Raw genomic sequence first — 17,846 nt, forward strand, 5'->3', positions numbered from 1 at the left:
TAATAATATATAATATGTAATTAATATATAATATTAATATAATTTATATATAATATGTAATTAATATATAATATTAATATATTAATATATAATATTAATATATTAATATATTAATATTTAATTAGTAAATAATTAATTTAAAATTAGACTTACCTGGAAAATTTTTATCGAGTTCATTCAAACTTTTTATTTTGTCATATAAAATTAAAATCTTTAAAGTGAGGCGAAATTTTGCTACGTAATAATTCAAAATGTTTTCCACAACTACTAAATAAAATAATAAAAGATAATAATAAATATGAACTAAAAGTTATTTTATGCATGGAAATATCTATAAATAAACGTATTTCATAATTGTGCTTAATTTTTTTAAAATTCCCTTAATAAGCTCTCGGTACGCAAGATACGCAAAAAGTAAAATTAACATTAAGGGATAATAACTTTCGTCCTCTCTTCTGACAAAACCAATTAAACTATGTTTTTAGATTGCGGCTAGCCCTCCATATTTTGAAGGTTAAGAATTCAAATTATTTGTAAGAAAGCTATATTTATTTAAAGAAAGTACATTTTGTGTCAGATTTCGTATGATAAAATATTGTCTGCATTAACTAATTAGTATATTTGAAGTCACCCCCTTGAAAATTAAGACAGAGTCTTAGTACATGAAAATCCAACCATTAGGTGACAGGTTATTCATGGTATTTTCTTTTTTTTTTTGCACAGCTTACAGTGCACCAAAAAAGAAATGAACCACCTTGAGTAACTTTTAATCTAATGATCAGATCTTCACGTTTTAAAACTCCCTCTTAATGGTTGACTTCAAAAATGCTATTCAATCAGTGTAACGTACGTATAAAACGTACTTACGTACGTTTTTGTACGTATCTTATTGTACGTATGTTTAAAACGTGTCTGAATAGCCATAAATTTTTTTCATGGATTTGGATTTCTGATCCCCAAAATATAGGGGGTAGTCGTAATCTGGGAAATATGGCCCCCATAGTTTAGTCAGGAGAGCAATACAAAGTTTGGACCCCCTAATTTAATTTCACCTTTTGCGTATTTCGTCATATCTTGGGAACTTTTAAGAGAAATAAAACGTTTTTGCACACAATTAAAAAAGTCGTTTTTCCAAAGATAATTCCGTGTAAAAAATTTATTTTTGTAAATATTTATTATTTTTTGCTATTTTATTTAATAATAGTCGAAAATTTTAATGGTAGGGTATATAACTTTTTACATAGTTTTAAAGTTTCTAATTTCACATGAAAAAATACAAAAATTTGAGCGAAATCTGTTGAGCATTTTTAAAATTAAACGTTATTATTACATATAACATATTAATTAATATAACATATTAATTAATATAATATTATAATTTTTAAAATAAACGAAATTTTTAAAATTCGATGACTCAAAAACTATTCACCCGATTGCTCTTAAAGTTTATATTTTTCCGTGTAAAATTAGATGCTTTAAAGTATGTAAAAAATTGTATACCTTACTACTCAAAATTTTTTGGACTATTATTAAATAAAATGAAAATAATAAATATTTACTAAAATTAATTTTTTGCATGGAAATATTTGGACAGATGAATTTTACAGCTGTGTGCAAATTCTTTTTAATTCGCTTAGAAAGTTTCCAGATAGGACAAAATACGCAAAAAGAAAAGTTTCCCAGACTGAGGTCACTCCCTACATTTTGGGGTTAGAAATCTGAATTCCTCAAAAAAAAAAAAAAAAAAAAATGATGCTTATTCGAAGAAATTTCTGTCTCTCATTTTGTAACTTAAAATATTGTCAGAACTAATTAATTAGCATAATTGAGGGCACCCCTTCGGACCATTAAGAAGGAGTCCTAAAACGTGAAGGTCCGATGATTAGATTAAAAATTATTCAGGGTGTTAAGTTTTTTTTGGCACACTTGAGTGAATTTTTTAATATTTTATAGTGAATATTTTTAGAGTGATTGTCTCATTGTTTTTAGACTGATTGCTATTAGTGATTGTTATTTTAAATGGTAGTGAATAAATTACTAGTTATTACGATTCTACGTAGAACTCCATTTTTACTTAAAGTTCAAGAATTTAATTTTGCAGGTCTACAAGAATGAAGTTGTTAGTTTTGCTCTTTCTTGTTGGTTGCGCAATCGCATCACCCATCTATGACATCCATGATGGTGAGATTGATTTAAGATTCTTAAATGGCTAATTTATTTTATAATATGTATTTATGTATTTTAAAAAAAATGCTAAACACCCTAATATCCGAAACGATTGATTAAGAAAAAGTTTTATTAGTAAAGAAAATATATGTGATTTTTTAATTCATAATGCTAAAAGCCTTTATTGGACTGGATAACCTGGTTGGCAGGGAGCTGGACTCACGCTCATGAGAACGGGAATTCGAATTTATCCGACTAAAGACTCCCCGTGTAGTAAATGGTGACTGGTGCTTGTTAAATCTATCGCGTCACAGAGCCCTCCATGCTCCTATAACAAATTATGCCTGTTGGGGTACTGAATTGGAAATTGTTTGCTATCTGTTCCAGGATAAAATTACGATCGGGGGACGTATGAATGGATCCTCCTAATGAACGGGTGTGACGTATGGGTGTGGCAAAAATTGAATTCTTGGCCATAGATGGCACCACTAGAAAAATAAGAACAATCGTTAACATCGCGTTAAAATTGGTGTTCTGGCCGAAAATAAAAAGAAAATTAATGTCATGTTTATATTTCCTATGTGAAAACACAAATTTCCTTTCCATTTTAGTCATTTAAACAGACACTCATGGTGCGATTTCAGAAAATATGTGGAGATAGTATCTACCTATTTGTCCACCTCGAACTCAATTGCTTCTTAAAAAATATTAAGTAGAATGTATTCAATTAAAAAATACCATGTGGACCGCTCTGCCACCCAAAGCAAGGAATGTAAATGCAGAGGTGGAATATGACATGCCGAGGGACATTTTAATTTATGAACTTGAAGCGAGTTCTTTTTTCGAAATTCTAATTCGTTTACACGTTATAACAATTCAAAATGCTTTTCTTTTCGTCAATTTTTTCTGACCTATTTTGCTATAAATAATAATTGTTAATCAATTGTTAGAGGACTATTTATTTCAATTCAAGATATTTTTACAACCTCATGCGCGAGTTGATGTAAAAAGTAAAAAAAGAGATAGGTTAGATGTTGCCAAAAAATATTAATGTTGAAATTTTTGAAACTGTAAAAAAGCTTAAATATCGTTAATTTTTTGAACTTTTATAATGATATAAGGTTATCTCTAACGAGTAAAATTATTTCGCATTTATTTCTTCTTATTCTGTCAGCCATTCCGTATTCCTAATTTTTTCAAGTACTGTTTTTTATCATTCATACCTGGGTAATCATTCATTTTGTAAAGATTCCCATGTTAACAAAATGTTATTACGTAAAACTTTAATAACTGTATAATTCATTAACAAAACATTCTTTTATCCATTGGTAAATATCCATAAATCAACAATAAATGCGTAGCGATCACGAGGGTTGTTGAGCAGTACTATTAAGTAATTATAAAACCATAAAAAAATAATGCATTTCAGCGAATCAATTTCTTAGCAATATATTTCCCAACAAAGAAACGAAAATGACAAAAAAACAAGTAAATTAATTTGAACAAATTAAATTTGTGTGGCAAAAATTAAAAAAAAAACTCTTTTGCTAATGCTTAATTGATTATAAATCGAAATTACTTCATTATACTTAACACGAAGAAATTTTATAAACATTTTTCTGTCAAATTTAGTCGTGCAATATTATTTGAAATGTTTTGCTTATTTTGTTTATTAAATACAACTATAAGTGAAAAAAATTTTTAATCTTATTTTTTATAAATAGTTTTGGAAGATGCTGCCGATGAAGTCTACCATGATTTCATGACTAGCCTAGATGATGCAGGAGCACAAGTCTTCGCTGATGAGTCAGTAATGCTTGAAATATTTACTATCTAATTAGACAAATTTCTAAGTGATTATAGGCGTCTGTGATTTTACTATCATTAGAACTAAAAGAACTAACTAAAGCACACATGCTTTAAAGCTGCCATGATTATCATCTTCGCTGCTCAGTACAATCAACACATTGTAGAAGAGAGAAGGCCAAAGCAGGGATCAATTTAGTAGGAAATCTAATCAATCTAATAGGAAATCTGTCACTACGTTACTAAAAGATCAAATTTCTCGTTTATTGAAATCCATGCTGAGGCCTTCTCTCTTCTAGAAGGTCGTGATACAATACAAATAAATGAATGAAAAAAACTGAATCATCTAATAATAAAAAATAGAGTTAAAATATTTAAAAATGAATATAGAAAAAAAAACTGAATAAACGGTAAAGAAAATCGCATAATTACAGTATCTCACAAACTTCAAATTTAGAGGAAAGTTGTGATTTGTAGAACTGATGGTAAAATTGAATTATCAAAGACTTCCATATAATACATGTGATAGGCTACCCAAGCATCTAAGTCTTTGGTAGAAAACATAATTTTTATAAAAGGAATATTGGTAGATCAGATGGAGCAACTGATGTATGGTACAATAATATAATACAATATACTATTGTAAATATAATACAATAAATCTTTTTAGTCTCAACTTTTATTTGATCATTTAATTTTAATTTAATTTTTCTTCTAATTTTAAAAAAAAAACTATATAAAAAAAACTATACTTTTAACTATATTCCTCAACTTCATTTTTCAGTATAATACTGAAGATGCTGTTCAGTATAGTGTCAAAATATACATGTTTTTTTAACTATAGTAGTGCAGTATTTTTGAGAGTTTAACTGTTTTTTAAAAATCTTTTACAGATATTTCTGATCATTTTAAAATTCCATGGTCTTAATAAAATTTAAAACATGTTACACTGCTAAATTTACTAATGGCTTCCTCTGAGATCTTACGAATGCTTAAACATAGTATGACGAAATAAAACTGAACTATAATTTCGTCTGTTAAATCAATATTACTGAACAAAATTGTAATAAAGCAATATTAATGTTAATTGTAATAAAAATAAAGCCATATTACTGAACAATATTGTTGCCTGAACAAAAGTTCAGACAATTGTTTAGACTAGAAGTGTAGATTTCTTTGTGCTGCAAAAAGTACTTATTATGCTAATAGAATTAAAAAATACATTTTTAATGTTTTTCTTGCTTAAAATGTTTTAGTGTCTACAATTGTAATTTCATGTTGAACAATTCTATAATCTAAGTAAAGTATTTTGGCACCAAAAATTTAATTAAAAAAAAATTATGACGTTATTTTTGTAAAAGAATACATATTTTTTTTAAAAGTAAGATTGAAACATTTTTAAAATTTTCGTTGCCTTTAAGATTGTTTTAAATTAAAATTTTAAATATATATTTTGGTTGCGTTTTTAGAAATTGATTATTTTTTTCCAGAAATGATATCAAGACTGAAGTTGGCCAAAAACTTAAAGATGCTCTATCAAAGGTTTTGGAAAGAATTAAGGATGCTGTCGATCAAGGCAAAGTTGTCGGAGAAGACCTCCAAAACAAAGTAAATTGATTTTTTCATTTAAAGACTAAAATATGTTTACAAATTTCAATCAAATTTTTTTTTCAAATGAAAAGATCTTTATTGTTGGGAATCAGGATTTCTTAAGCACTACAAGCACTACATTTTTTATAATAAAATTAAGGTATCTGACTTGTTTCGATCCTAATTTTTTTAAATATTAATAAATTTTTTTAAAAAACTAGTTTACGTTTTATTAAGTGTAAAAACTTATAAACCCAGCAAAAAATTGTCCTTAATTTATTCTTTTTTTAAAAGGGGTAATTTGAGGTTAAAGTAAAGCATTTTTGCATATACGCTAAACACTGTTAAAAATATCTCTATGAGTCGAAACGAAAAAAAAATTATTTTGAGAATTTCGTTTAGAAGGCTATTAACTATGTTTTGAACTATTATCTTAAAAGCAAGTGCATATACTACTGAGTTAGGGATCGATGAAGTTAAAAAAGCAAATTGTTAGAAATTTCATTTGCGAAAAAACATGCAGAAAAAATGAAACTTTTTTTTCTCTTAGTCTGTAGTTTAAAACATGTGCGCTATAATTAAAAGCACTCATGAAAAATTATAGACAATTATTTTAAAAACAATATGAGATATCATGTTTAAGGTGGTGTAAAATGTGAGAAAAAAACCCGGATTTTGAAATAAAAAGCATTTAAATATTTAAAATCACTAGTCTATCAACTCTTTATGATTTACCTGTAAAAATTTGTTGAGGTACGAATGCAACTACATTGTTGAAATTTGATGTGTTGAAAAAGTCATTTTCAGTTACACACTTTTTTCCGATATTCCAATTTGCTTAAAAGTTATTGCGATTATAAGTATTTTTTTACGAATTTTTTCTCAATATTTTGCTTTACTTTAAGGTACCCAAATACCGTCGGTGATATTTAAGCATTTTTAACTATTCTTTTCAATTTAATTTATAAATTTTTTTATTAAAATATATTATTTATATTCAATTTTAAGCGTGTATTGTACACTAAAATATTGAAGTAAATGTAAAAAAATAATGGAAAAAATGGGGTTTGGGGGAAATTCGTCAAAAAAGGCATAAAACTGACCTTTCCTAAAATGACTTAACTTCGATAAAATTTATTATTCTTTTCTTGTTCATGCTCATAATAACTAAAATTGAGGAACAGACTACGCATAAGACATAATATCAATGTTTAGATATTTTAAAGCAAATATTGAAACCTACACTGGTGAAATAAATTAAGGGAATTTGCATATTTCTTAGAATTTTATGAAAAGAACTGTCAAACTACTGTTTTTTGGCAAAAATTCGTTAGTGTACACGTGTGAGTCGACGTAGTCAGTAGAGAAACATGCTTTATAAGTGAGTGTATGTTAAAACGCATTTCGTTCTCTAGCACACCTTGGCGAATTTCTTGGTGTTATATTGCAGCAATAGATTAAATTCAAATTGCAACAGTAAAAATGAGTAACCACCCACGTTAAAATGATGGAATGAGAATTGTGGGGAGCCTTGAAGCAAGCCAATCATAGGTCCATATTTGCAGAGAGTTCAATTTAACAGCCAGCATCGTGTGTAACTTATAGAAGCGGTTCCAAACTCGACCAAGAGCCACGACAGCTGGAAAAGATCGGCATTTGTCCCTTATAGCGAGGCGTAACAGAGGGGCTACAGCTTCTCAGCTTTCTCGTGACTTGTATGCAGCCACAGGAACCCGTGTATCAAGGGTGACTGTTTCCAAAGGACTTCATGACAGAGGGTTGTTTGCAAGAAGACCTGCTGTTTGTGTCCCGATCATTTCTACGAACAGGAGAGTCTATTCAGCATTGTGCAGAGAGCATCGAGATTGGAGTATGGATCAATGGGCTACCGTCCTCTTCACTGATGAGTCCTGGTTCAGCCTAAATACCGATTCTCGCCGTATCAGTGTTTAGGCTGAAATCGACCATTATGGCGGAGCAGGTATAATGGTTTGGGCAGGCATCATATTGGATGGCCCCACACCTCTCCATGTATTTGAAAGAGGCTCTCTGACTGGCGTGAGGTACAGGAATGAGGTTTTGGAGCCCTATGTTCACTTTTTCAGGAGTGTAGTTGGCCCCGAGTTAACGATAACGCGATAGTTAACGATAGACGATAACGCGAGGCCACAAGGCAATTGCGCGCTCGAAAAAATTTCAACTCGCTACCCCCTCCGAGGACAGCGAAAACAGCGTTGCTGAGTGAGTGGGACCAATTGCCACAGGAAATGATTAACTGCCCTATTTCAATTATGAAACCACACTGCAAGGCCTGTATATCTGCAAGCTGCAAGGCCTGTATAACCCATATTAGCATTTCAGGGTGAGGTAAAGCTCTGGAACTTACCCCGGTGAGCCTAACGGCAAATGGAGTCTAACCTATGTTCAATCTACCCCTGAGGATATTTTACGTTCGAACTGTGGCCAGTGCGAGTCGGTAGCAGAATTCGAATCAACTAATCACCGCTGTGATTCGAGCCTGGGTTTTCTTATTTGGATAGGAACGCGGTATCCTCTGTGCCACCTTAGCTGAGTTTCATATTTAAATGTCCCTTTTCTATCTACCAGTAATATCTCTTTCGTAACTTTAAAGTTGTGTTTCACCAAAGTAACCCCTCTGAATGGAAATTTTGTCAGGATTAAAACAAAGATACAAGTTTAATATATGTTATATCCATTAAATACGTTACTTATTATTATTATTAGTTGAAAGAGCTCAAAGAAAAATTGAAAGAGATGAAAATCGACATGGGTGATAAAGCCAGAGAATTAATGGACAAGCTCAGAGAGAAGACTAGAGACTTCATTAAGGATCTGTTAGATAAACTGGGAGTCAAAGGTAGCAGTAAAAGATCTGTTCAACACGCAGAGATTCAACAGATTGAAATCAACCTCAAGGATCTTTTCAGAAAGCTGAAGAAAGAGGTAAAATCAGAGCGTTTGTTCTCAAAAGCGTAGATTATAATAAGTCATTTTATTTAACATGTTTTATTAGACATTTCTCGGATAAAATGGTTAAATAACAATTTGTTTAATTGTTTTTTTTTACTGTACTCAAACAAAATAGTCCAGTGACGGTAAATAAGATGGTATTCGAACTGGTAGCTAATGAAGCTCCTTGCTGCTGGGTACATTTCATAGCCGAGAGTACTGATCAGTTAATCACATAAGCGACAGAACGGAAGTTCGAATCTCAGTATTGAAGCCACAATACCACCTCTTGATAAACCATAATCTAACTCCAATGTCCCTTATCTAAACGAATAGCTTGGCTACAATGTCCAGTTAAATTTCTTTTTTACGGTTTCTTATTTACATACTTTTTACTCCACGACAGACAGGGACGAAAGTATTTCGGTCACGAAACTAACAAACCGTTAGCTTCGTCAGCGCGTGTGAAATTGCCTGCTTTTCGTCATTCACCTCTCTTAATTTAAAGGCAAACGTCTGCGCAGAATTGTTTCAATACACAACCTATACTGAATGAACAGTAAATACAGTACAGAAAGTGAGAAAATATCTAAAACGGATAATGTTGCTGAAATTAAGTTATATAATCTACTGTATATACATGGTCGGACAAAGTAACTGTTAGTATCGTGATATAAACATTATTATCTGTCTGTGGAACAAAAAGTCGTGATCATTTTGTATGTAGAACTGATTATGAGCTTAGATTAGCTTAGAAAATGAGGCAAAATATAACAAACAAATTATGCCAAATAACAGACAAATTATGCCCAAATTTGACCTGGTGAATCATGGTGGAGTTTACTCACAGCAACTTCCATATTCTGGTGAATTCTGGGCTATTTTGTCATAGTTTTGTCAAACTAAACTGCTAAACACCAAACTAAAGAGCTGCTTTTACCCTTTGACGCAGATGGTATGTTGATAGTTCTCGAACGCCTTAATCTCTCATACTTTAATTTTTATCCTAAACAGTTCTTGAGTGTTATTTTTTTAAAAAAAAATGCCCTTAAGTTTTAATATGTTTAAAAAAAAACTTCGCTTCAAGGGGTTAAAATATTAAAATTTTGTCGAGGGTAATCAATATAATTAAATTGTTATAATGAGACTATTTTCCTACTGCGGTTAAACATTTTGATTAAAAAAATAAATAGAAAAATGATGCATTTTATGAAATTAGAGACATTTCGAGGATTCGGTGGGGGACCTTAATATATTTCGATATTCAAAATACTTTTTGCCAGACATTTCAGACATTTCGAGGATTTGGTGGGGGATCTTAATATATTTCGATATTCAAAATACTTTTTGCCAGCATTTCTTACCAATTCACAATTGAACAAAACCACAAGTGAATTGATTTTATCAAAAAATGAAAAATCGATAGACTCCACTTCATTATTCAGTTCATTATTTGTAGCAATATTATATAATGTTACAAATTAACTTAATTGCTCAACTCAAAATTTCAAATTCATTTAATAAATTTGTATTTGTCATACAAATATTTTTAATTTCAGACATTTACGTCTGCCTATGTATATCTTTCTGTAATTTTCATAATTATTTTCAGCTCTTAGAAACCATTGATAAAGAAAAGGTTAAGGCCATGATTGAGAAGCTCTTTGGAAAAGGAAGTGACGTAAGTATTTTTTACTTACTTTTTATGATAAAATTGAATATCTTTTTAATATTTTTAATCTTACATGCAATATGTCATTAATTATTATAAGAAAAAAATAATATTTTTTATTTCCTGATTTATAAACAAAGAAAAAAGGGTAATTGTAAGATAACATATGGGAAAATATTTTACATACGAAAACTCAATGGTTCTTTTTGTTTAAAATAAAGAAATACTGTTATTCAGTTTTAAAATTTAACTATAACAATACATTAGGAGCATGCCTGGCAAGTTTTAAGAATGGGCGCCTATTTTTGAGCACTTGGAACATGTCGACTTTTATTATCATGTTCATATTTTTTTAAACCAATGAAGTTTTTAGTCAAGCATGTCTTTCTACGTTAATTTCTTGGAATTATTTATCTAACTATTGTTTATCGAAATGTCAGAACCATAATTTTAGCACTATATTATGTAAATTTAAAAAGAATGAAATCAAAAAAAGTACATAACGGTAAGTAAATACAAATGCAAAAAATAATAAAATAATAATTTAAGAGAGTAATTGCAATAATCCATTGTAACTGCTTTGCATTTTTTTTCTGATTTCTCTCATAATAAAGACAGAGATTAATAGTGATCAGTAAAACAATATTTAAATAATAACAAATTTAATCGATAGCATAATTTTAGCAATGTATTAAAATTACCTTCAGTTATGTTGATGATTGCTTTGACAATTGAAACAGAAAATAATTTTAGTTAGACAATATTTTAACAATAATAAATTGAACAGATAAAATGATTCTAGAACTGCATTGAAACTGCTTAGTTATTCTACTGATCCTTCCGCCCATGAAAACAGAAAATAACTCATAAAATACGATCTTTACACATACATTTGCACTTTTCAAAATAATTGGAGTTGTATTTTGATGTAAAACAAAGAAAACACCTAATTCATTTTGCTGGATTTATATTGCCATCAGAGTTGATTTGAACAAACAAATTTAATTGAACGAAATTTACTAATTAGTCAAAATCATGAAGAGTAGTTTTATATATTTCCTAAAAAAATGTTTTAAGCATATATATATTCTGAACTCTAAAGTACCAATTATGGTTCACAACGTGTCAAGTCAACTCCTCTTAGTACTTAGCATGGTTCTGATAAAATAACAGTAATGAATGGTAATTTCTGATAAAAAAACCCCCCCCCAGAAATCTGGTTATTGACACCAAAAAATACGGTTTTCAAATCATTCATTTGTAAATTGCTCTGTTCAGATGGAAACGGTTTAACAGAAAATCTTATTTTCAAAAATTTCTACTTCTTACTACCAAACATTTAGTGCAAAATACAAAACTGAAAAGTGAATTTAAACAAATAAGCGGTTTTGACATGTTCTATGGTTTAATGATAAAATTATCTAATTTTACTACGCATACAAAATTTTATCACACGTTCATCAAAAAGCCATATTTTATTGGTAAATTTACCAAAACCATTAGCAAAGCGCTGCAGTAAAAAATCGTGGTTTTCGGTGTTCCAATAGATCCAGAAACACGGTAAATTTCACCATATTGCAAGTTGTTATTTGTAGTATGCATTATAGATGATAATAAGATTTAAATAGGTAATACAAAAAAATTATATCAAGTTAATTATGAAATGTGATAAAATTTTTAGATGACTAAAGCCTTGGAAGATCTCATTAACAAAAAAGGATCAGAATACAAACAAAAATTGTTAGACTTGATTGACCGATTCTTGGGAAAAGATGGCCAATTTGCTGAGCAACACTCCCTCGGAGACTACTGGCAAAAAATCAAGGATTACTTCAAGGACCTTAAAATTGACCTCCAAGAAAAGTACATGAAATTCGGTGAATGGATAAAAAAATACGCCAAAGAAACACTTGACAAAGGAAAAGGAAAAATGGACAACATTAAGCAAATTGCAAACGAGGTATTATGATTAATATAATATTTATATGATTTTACAAATTTAAAGCTTTTGAAATAGTTGTTCTTGCATGATTTGACAATTTGTTTTCCTAGTCTTAAAATACAGGCAAAAAATTTAACTGAGTTAATCAATATTATAAACTTTCCTTTATGAGAAATTTTTAGCTCAAAATTATTCAAATTACACAAATAGTAAAAACTTTGGACCACTTTTTAATTAAAGTTCTGAATGAAAGTGAATTAATCTAGAAAAGTTTAATCACGAACTTTTAAGGAAATATTGATTCATATGTTACATAGTGAGGCTCTTATGCATCATCATGCACTATTGTATGTTCCCGAATTACTCACGAAATGAATATTTTGAGTAAAACTTTTAATATTTCTCATTTCTGTTAGAAATTAAGAATGTAGTAAGCATTATTTAATAAATAACAACTAAATATAAAATAATTCTAAAAGAAAGAAAGACAATCTTATACATTTATAAATGCCGACAGGGTGGCTGAGCGGCTAGCGTACCTGACTGCGAAAACATGGCTGCGGGTCAGAAATCACACTCAGGCAATGAATGTTTCTCTCTATGTATTGTCCCCTGTTATGTGATGAGGGATATTATAACCGTCATTGAAAAGCAGACCCAATTTTTTGGGATTATGACTACTTATGTTCAACTCCGTAGCCTTGTAATTTTGATCCCAATCCAGAAGACAAGGGAACTACTGGATCAATTATTGGGCGAAATTTACCTTCTTGAAAGACTTTTTGATGGAACTAACCCGCATTTGAGTCAAATGGTAAGGAAAACCACACAGCCTCCCTCGGTAAGCATGGCTACAAGGGGACTCTAACCCATGATCCGTCTACCCCTGAGGATATTTTGCGTCAGCCCTGTGGTCGGGGCAAGTCAGATGTGGAATTCATATCGACCAGCCATCACTGGGATTCGAACCGGGTTTACCTCATTGGAAGGCGAACGCGCTATCCCCTGAGCCATCACGGCTCCTGTGATGTGTGATTGTGGTTTACCCAAGAACGGGAATCTGTGGCAGTGTGTCATGGGTAATTCTGTTCGCCATCGTGACATAGGCTCACAAGTGCAATCTTAAATGAAGAACAATTCCGGCATCTTTCGAAGCAAAGAGCGAATAGTTCAGTGCCTGCCGTAAGGGTGATTCTAAGAATAAAATTGGCAAGATATATAAAAATTGGAAAATTATTCATTTTTTTTAATTTCGTAGCTCTAAATCAAATAAAAGCTATCAATGTTTAATTAATCATAAAGTTTAATGAACTTAATGAATGGTCGTTGTATATAATTATGTCTAAAATTCCAATTTTTTAAACTGTGTTTCTGTTTTAGTTCCTTAAGCACACTAAGGATGTCAGCAAGGAAGTTGCTGTTGAAGCTTTGGAGTTCTTGAGACCTTACCAAGAAGATTTAGGCAGCTTGTACGATCAAGTTAAGGAGACAGTTAAAGACATCCTCAAAAGGAAAGATTAAATGCCACAAAAGCTGTTAATTAAATATTTGAAATAAATATTTCTTTTACTTAAGCTTGCATATCTACTTTATTCATTGTCATCTACTTTTGCCATCACATTAACTTTATTACTTATATTTTTTTTGTAGTTTAAGTAATTTTATTCTGAAAGATAATGGAACATTCATAATATTTTTTTAAACAAATAATTTTAATTTTTTAAACCCTTATAATTACTAAACAAATGATACTGAATAATTAATAAACAAAATTTTTTTAAATGCACACCACAGTGTGTATTATGATACCGTAAGTTGAAAATGTTTAATTCCAATAGTTGCCTACTTGAAAAGTTTAATATGGTAGGGTACTTAAGCAAATGAATTTCAATTTGTATGAAAGGAGAAAAAAAACTTGTGCAGTTGGAGCTCAAAATAAACTTGGGGTTATAAAATAATAATGCAATATAATTTGTATATAAATTTTTTATGTTGATTACTTGCATGAACATTTGTAAGTAAGCAAAAAGCTGGCATGAATACCCTCTGGTCTTAAAAAAATAAAGGATAATCTATTTTCCGTGTCTCATTTGAAAATGAATGAACATAGAAAGAAAAAATTCGTAAAATTGCACTAAATAGTAAAAAATTCTAAAACAGACATGACTTAGAAATTTGAAAGTATTCATGCATTGACATAATTTGCAATATAAAAAGCACACTAGGTAGAAGGGTGCATTCTTAAAGAAAATAGTACATCATAGTTTTATGTGGATAATTGTTACAAAAATATTTGCTAAAATAGGTTCTTGTAAAGTTACATACTTCAATGCAATGGTGGCATCACTATTCCATGCTTCGTAATGGAAAGTGATAAGTAGACATGGAGTGATCATGTTCCAGTTTAAGTAATGACTATGGTAGAAGACTTATAGCAGTGACCTGTATATTATAGTAGTCTCAAACCATCCCTATCAGATTCATATCTGGAGCTATAACTGGTCAATTCATCTGGGGAAAATTTTTCTGGGGACATCAATTTATCTGGTCTCTATTTTCTTAAAAAAAACTCCAGAACATAATGAGGTATGCTTGGCCATGGCTGTTTTAAAATGAAATGTGATAAATACAAACAGAATCCGCAAGAAATTAAAGATATAGCCTCAGAAAGCTTCTACTTCAAAAAATACTTATTACTCCTTTTTTATTTAAAAAAAGGAGATTGTGTTATCTTCCATCATAATATATTCATAGACCATTAAACTTTCGTTTCCATGATCGCCTACTTCCTTGACTTTGTAAGACAGATAGGGAGGATGATACTTATAGACTGAAAGAGTCATGAATCCTTTATCTCTTCTCTACAGTGTCTGTTAATTTGGCCATGGAAAATAGTCTGTTAATTTGGCCATAGTTTTAAATATTATAAATAGCCACTAAAACACTATTAACTTTTTACTTATATCAACAAATTAGATGAAAAGTGCAAAAATTCGACTTTCAATTACAGTAACTTTATTTGAACTTGGATTCAGAATGGGATTTTTAAATGACTTTAAGTATACTAAACAGTCAAAGAATAGCATCTCCTGTTAATAACTGAAAATTAATAGAGGTGGCCCAACGAAAGAGACATCCAAAATCGATCGCGATCTTCGTCTAACTGTATCATATTTTATACATTTTCAATTTCGTTTTGGAAGGATTTAAATTTACAGAAGAGAAAAAAATAGGGTCTTATAAAACCAAACTAATAAAATGATAGTTTGGATCGCTTCACTTACCAACATTTTGTATCGAAATATAATCTTGCGGAAGCTGATTTTAACTAAGCATGATATAAGCAAACTAATAACTTCATCAAGGAAAACCTGCTCTGATATGCATTTTTGAACCCTTATAATAACTAACTTGAGATTTTCTTAATAGGGACAGTCATATATTAAAAAGTATCATCGAGAATTATTTGAACACAAATTAAAAAGAAACTTCTAAAGTAATTTTATTTATCATGCTAGTACTTTGAACTACTTGCTAGTTTATATAGTAGTTACATAGATAGTAAATAAATTATTGGAACTACTTGCTAGTTTACATAGTTTCCGTACTAGTTTACATAGTCAGTAAATAAATTATTGGAACTACTTGCTATTTACATTATATACTAGCTACAAGCTCTGTAAATAAATTATTAGAAACAATTGCTAGTTTATATAGATAGTATACTAGTTACATATTCAGTAAATAAATTATTGGAACTACTTGTTAGTTTACATAGATTACATAATTAGTAAATTATTTTTATCTTAATTAATGAATTGAAAGAAGCAACTACAAAGAAATGTTTTCTCTGATACGCACTTGAATTGTGAGAGTATTTAAAATACTTTTTCCGAAGAAAAGAATATTGATTTTATTTTTCTTCCTAACGAAAAAAAATTAAAAGTAAATATTTTTCGAGATTAGACTATATTAGAGAACTTTTCCGTGCAAAGTTTTCTCAATATGATAACACGAAATCTGTTTATGGTCACTCTGAGTTCATATAAACATGTTGTTTAAAAATAAGTTTTATAATTGGAATCTAATGAAAATTTATTCAACTCATTTTATTCTTAGAAAATTTAAAAGTTATATTTATTATTAAAAATGCAGTGAGATTATTTTCCCGATACTATAAAATTCTTTTTAATTTCGAAAACGAACAATATTTTTACTATTAAATAAGTTACATCTGATTGTGCAAATGTTACTTTATTTTAAATTAATTCCTTCTATATTAAAAATATTATTTTCAACTAATAACATTAATAATATCTAATCCATCTCCAATCGAAATAATCTGGAAAATATATATATATATAAATATATATATATATAGGTAGATATTAGATAGGTAGATATAGATATTAAAGGGTGGCAGGCAGTCATGATCATATATGGCAGTACTTTTACTTTCGTTACTTGTACCGCCGGAACAAGTAAAAAGTAAGTACTTTTACTTGTACTTCGTTACTTTTTAAATTTTGTACTTTTACTTGTACTTTCGTTACTTTTTTAGGGAAAAAGTACAAGTATTTGTAACGGAAATGTCGAATGAAATCGTTACTTTTTTCTGAAGCTCGGTAAGCTTTCTAAAAAGAAAAAAAGGAAGAAAAAAATTAAATTTAAAAAAATGCTTATGTTTTTTTGATTTATAAAATTAAAGTGCAATGTATATGCATTCACAGCTAACTTCGTGTTTAAATACCTTGACCTCCCGTGGAGCGCTTATTCAGCGTGGCTAAGCACGTTCTTAGAAATTCTTGCAGCAGATTCAGTGACACCACTTTCGAAATGCAATTATTTTGCAAAATGAATAAAAATATTAATTAGCAAGTTATTTTCTTTCATTTCCGAGTTTTATGCATTTATTTAATGCATTTTAAATAAAAAAATTTTGGTTGTTTTTTTATTACGTTTCTCAATTTTCTTTTTGAACTCACATTTTTGTCTTAATACATTTTTTACTAAATACATTTTTACTTCGTTCATTTCTTACTAAAATTTTGTTTATGCCCGACCTTGTCAAACAACGCCCAGTCAAATCTCTAAGAACTTCTAAACTATTTACTATAATTATATTTAACTATAATTATATTTAACTATAATTATATTTAACTATAATTACTATTTTAACTCTTGAAAACTCGAAGGTATTAATTTAGCATCTGATACTAAAATTCGTTTACAAATTTTTATTATTCCACTAGGCAAAAATGTTCGGAAAATGATTTTCCCGCATGACTTCAGCATACAAATAAAACTGTAGACTGTTCTGTTTCAGCTTATACTGCACATTCAATTATTTTTTACTAGCTCAAAGATCACAAAGCTATCTGAAACCCCGTGTTTGCTTTGTTTATGTTTGCGCTTTTAAAATGCGTTTCTATAGCGTAAAACAATTTTAAATCAATGATAATTTAAATAAATAAAAATAATAAACTAAAAATTAAAATCAATAGATAAAATTTCTTTTTCGTGCAAATCCATAAAAAGTTTGATATTAAAATCTTATTTGATTTTAAAATTATATTATACGATTATATTTTAAGATTATATTATAATATTCTTCCGAATTTAAAAATAAATTAATGCCCATAACTTTCAAAATTAAAAATAATTAAATAAATAACAACAATTTTGCAAAAACATTAAAGA

At 29.4% G+C, this 17,846-nt stretch overlaps 1 protein-coding gene across 1 annotated transcript in view; it reads left to right on the forward strand.

Annotated features, from left to right (window-relative positions):
- The window catches only part of LOC107455707 (uncharacterized protein PF3D7_1120000), a gene marked incomplete at its 5' end in the record, with an annotated part of 15,035 nt that extends 1,315 nt beyond the window's left edge, over positions 1 to 13,720 (forward strand). The window contains 7 exon segments of the mRNA XM_071184705.1: positions 2,102 to 2,181; positions 3,891 to 3,972; positions 5,463 to 5,580; positions 8,308 to 8,526; positions 10,145 to 10,213; positions 11,886 to 12,164; positions 13,527 to 13,720. Of these exon segments, the coding sequence (XP_071040806.1) occupies positions 2,112 to 2,181; positions 3,891 to 3,972; positions 5,463 to 5,580; positions 8,308 to 8,526; positions 10,145 to 10,213; positions 11,886 to 12,164; positions 13,527 to 13,667 (978 nt within the window). The 3' untranslated portion in view covers positions 13,668 to 13,720.
- Between the last annotated feature and the right edge of the window lie 4,126 nt (positions 13,721 to 17,846).

This window comes from Parasteatoda tepidariorum, chromosome 8 (assembly GCF_043381705.1).
Source record: "Parasteatoda tepidariorum isolate YZ-2023 chromosome 8, CAS_Ptep_4.0, whole genome shotgun sequence".
Lineage (NCBI taxonomy): Eukaryota > Metazoa > Arthropoda > Arachnida > Araneae > Theridiidae > Parasteatoda > Parasteatoda tepidariorum.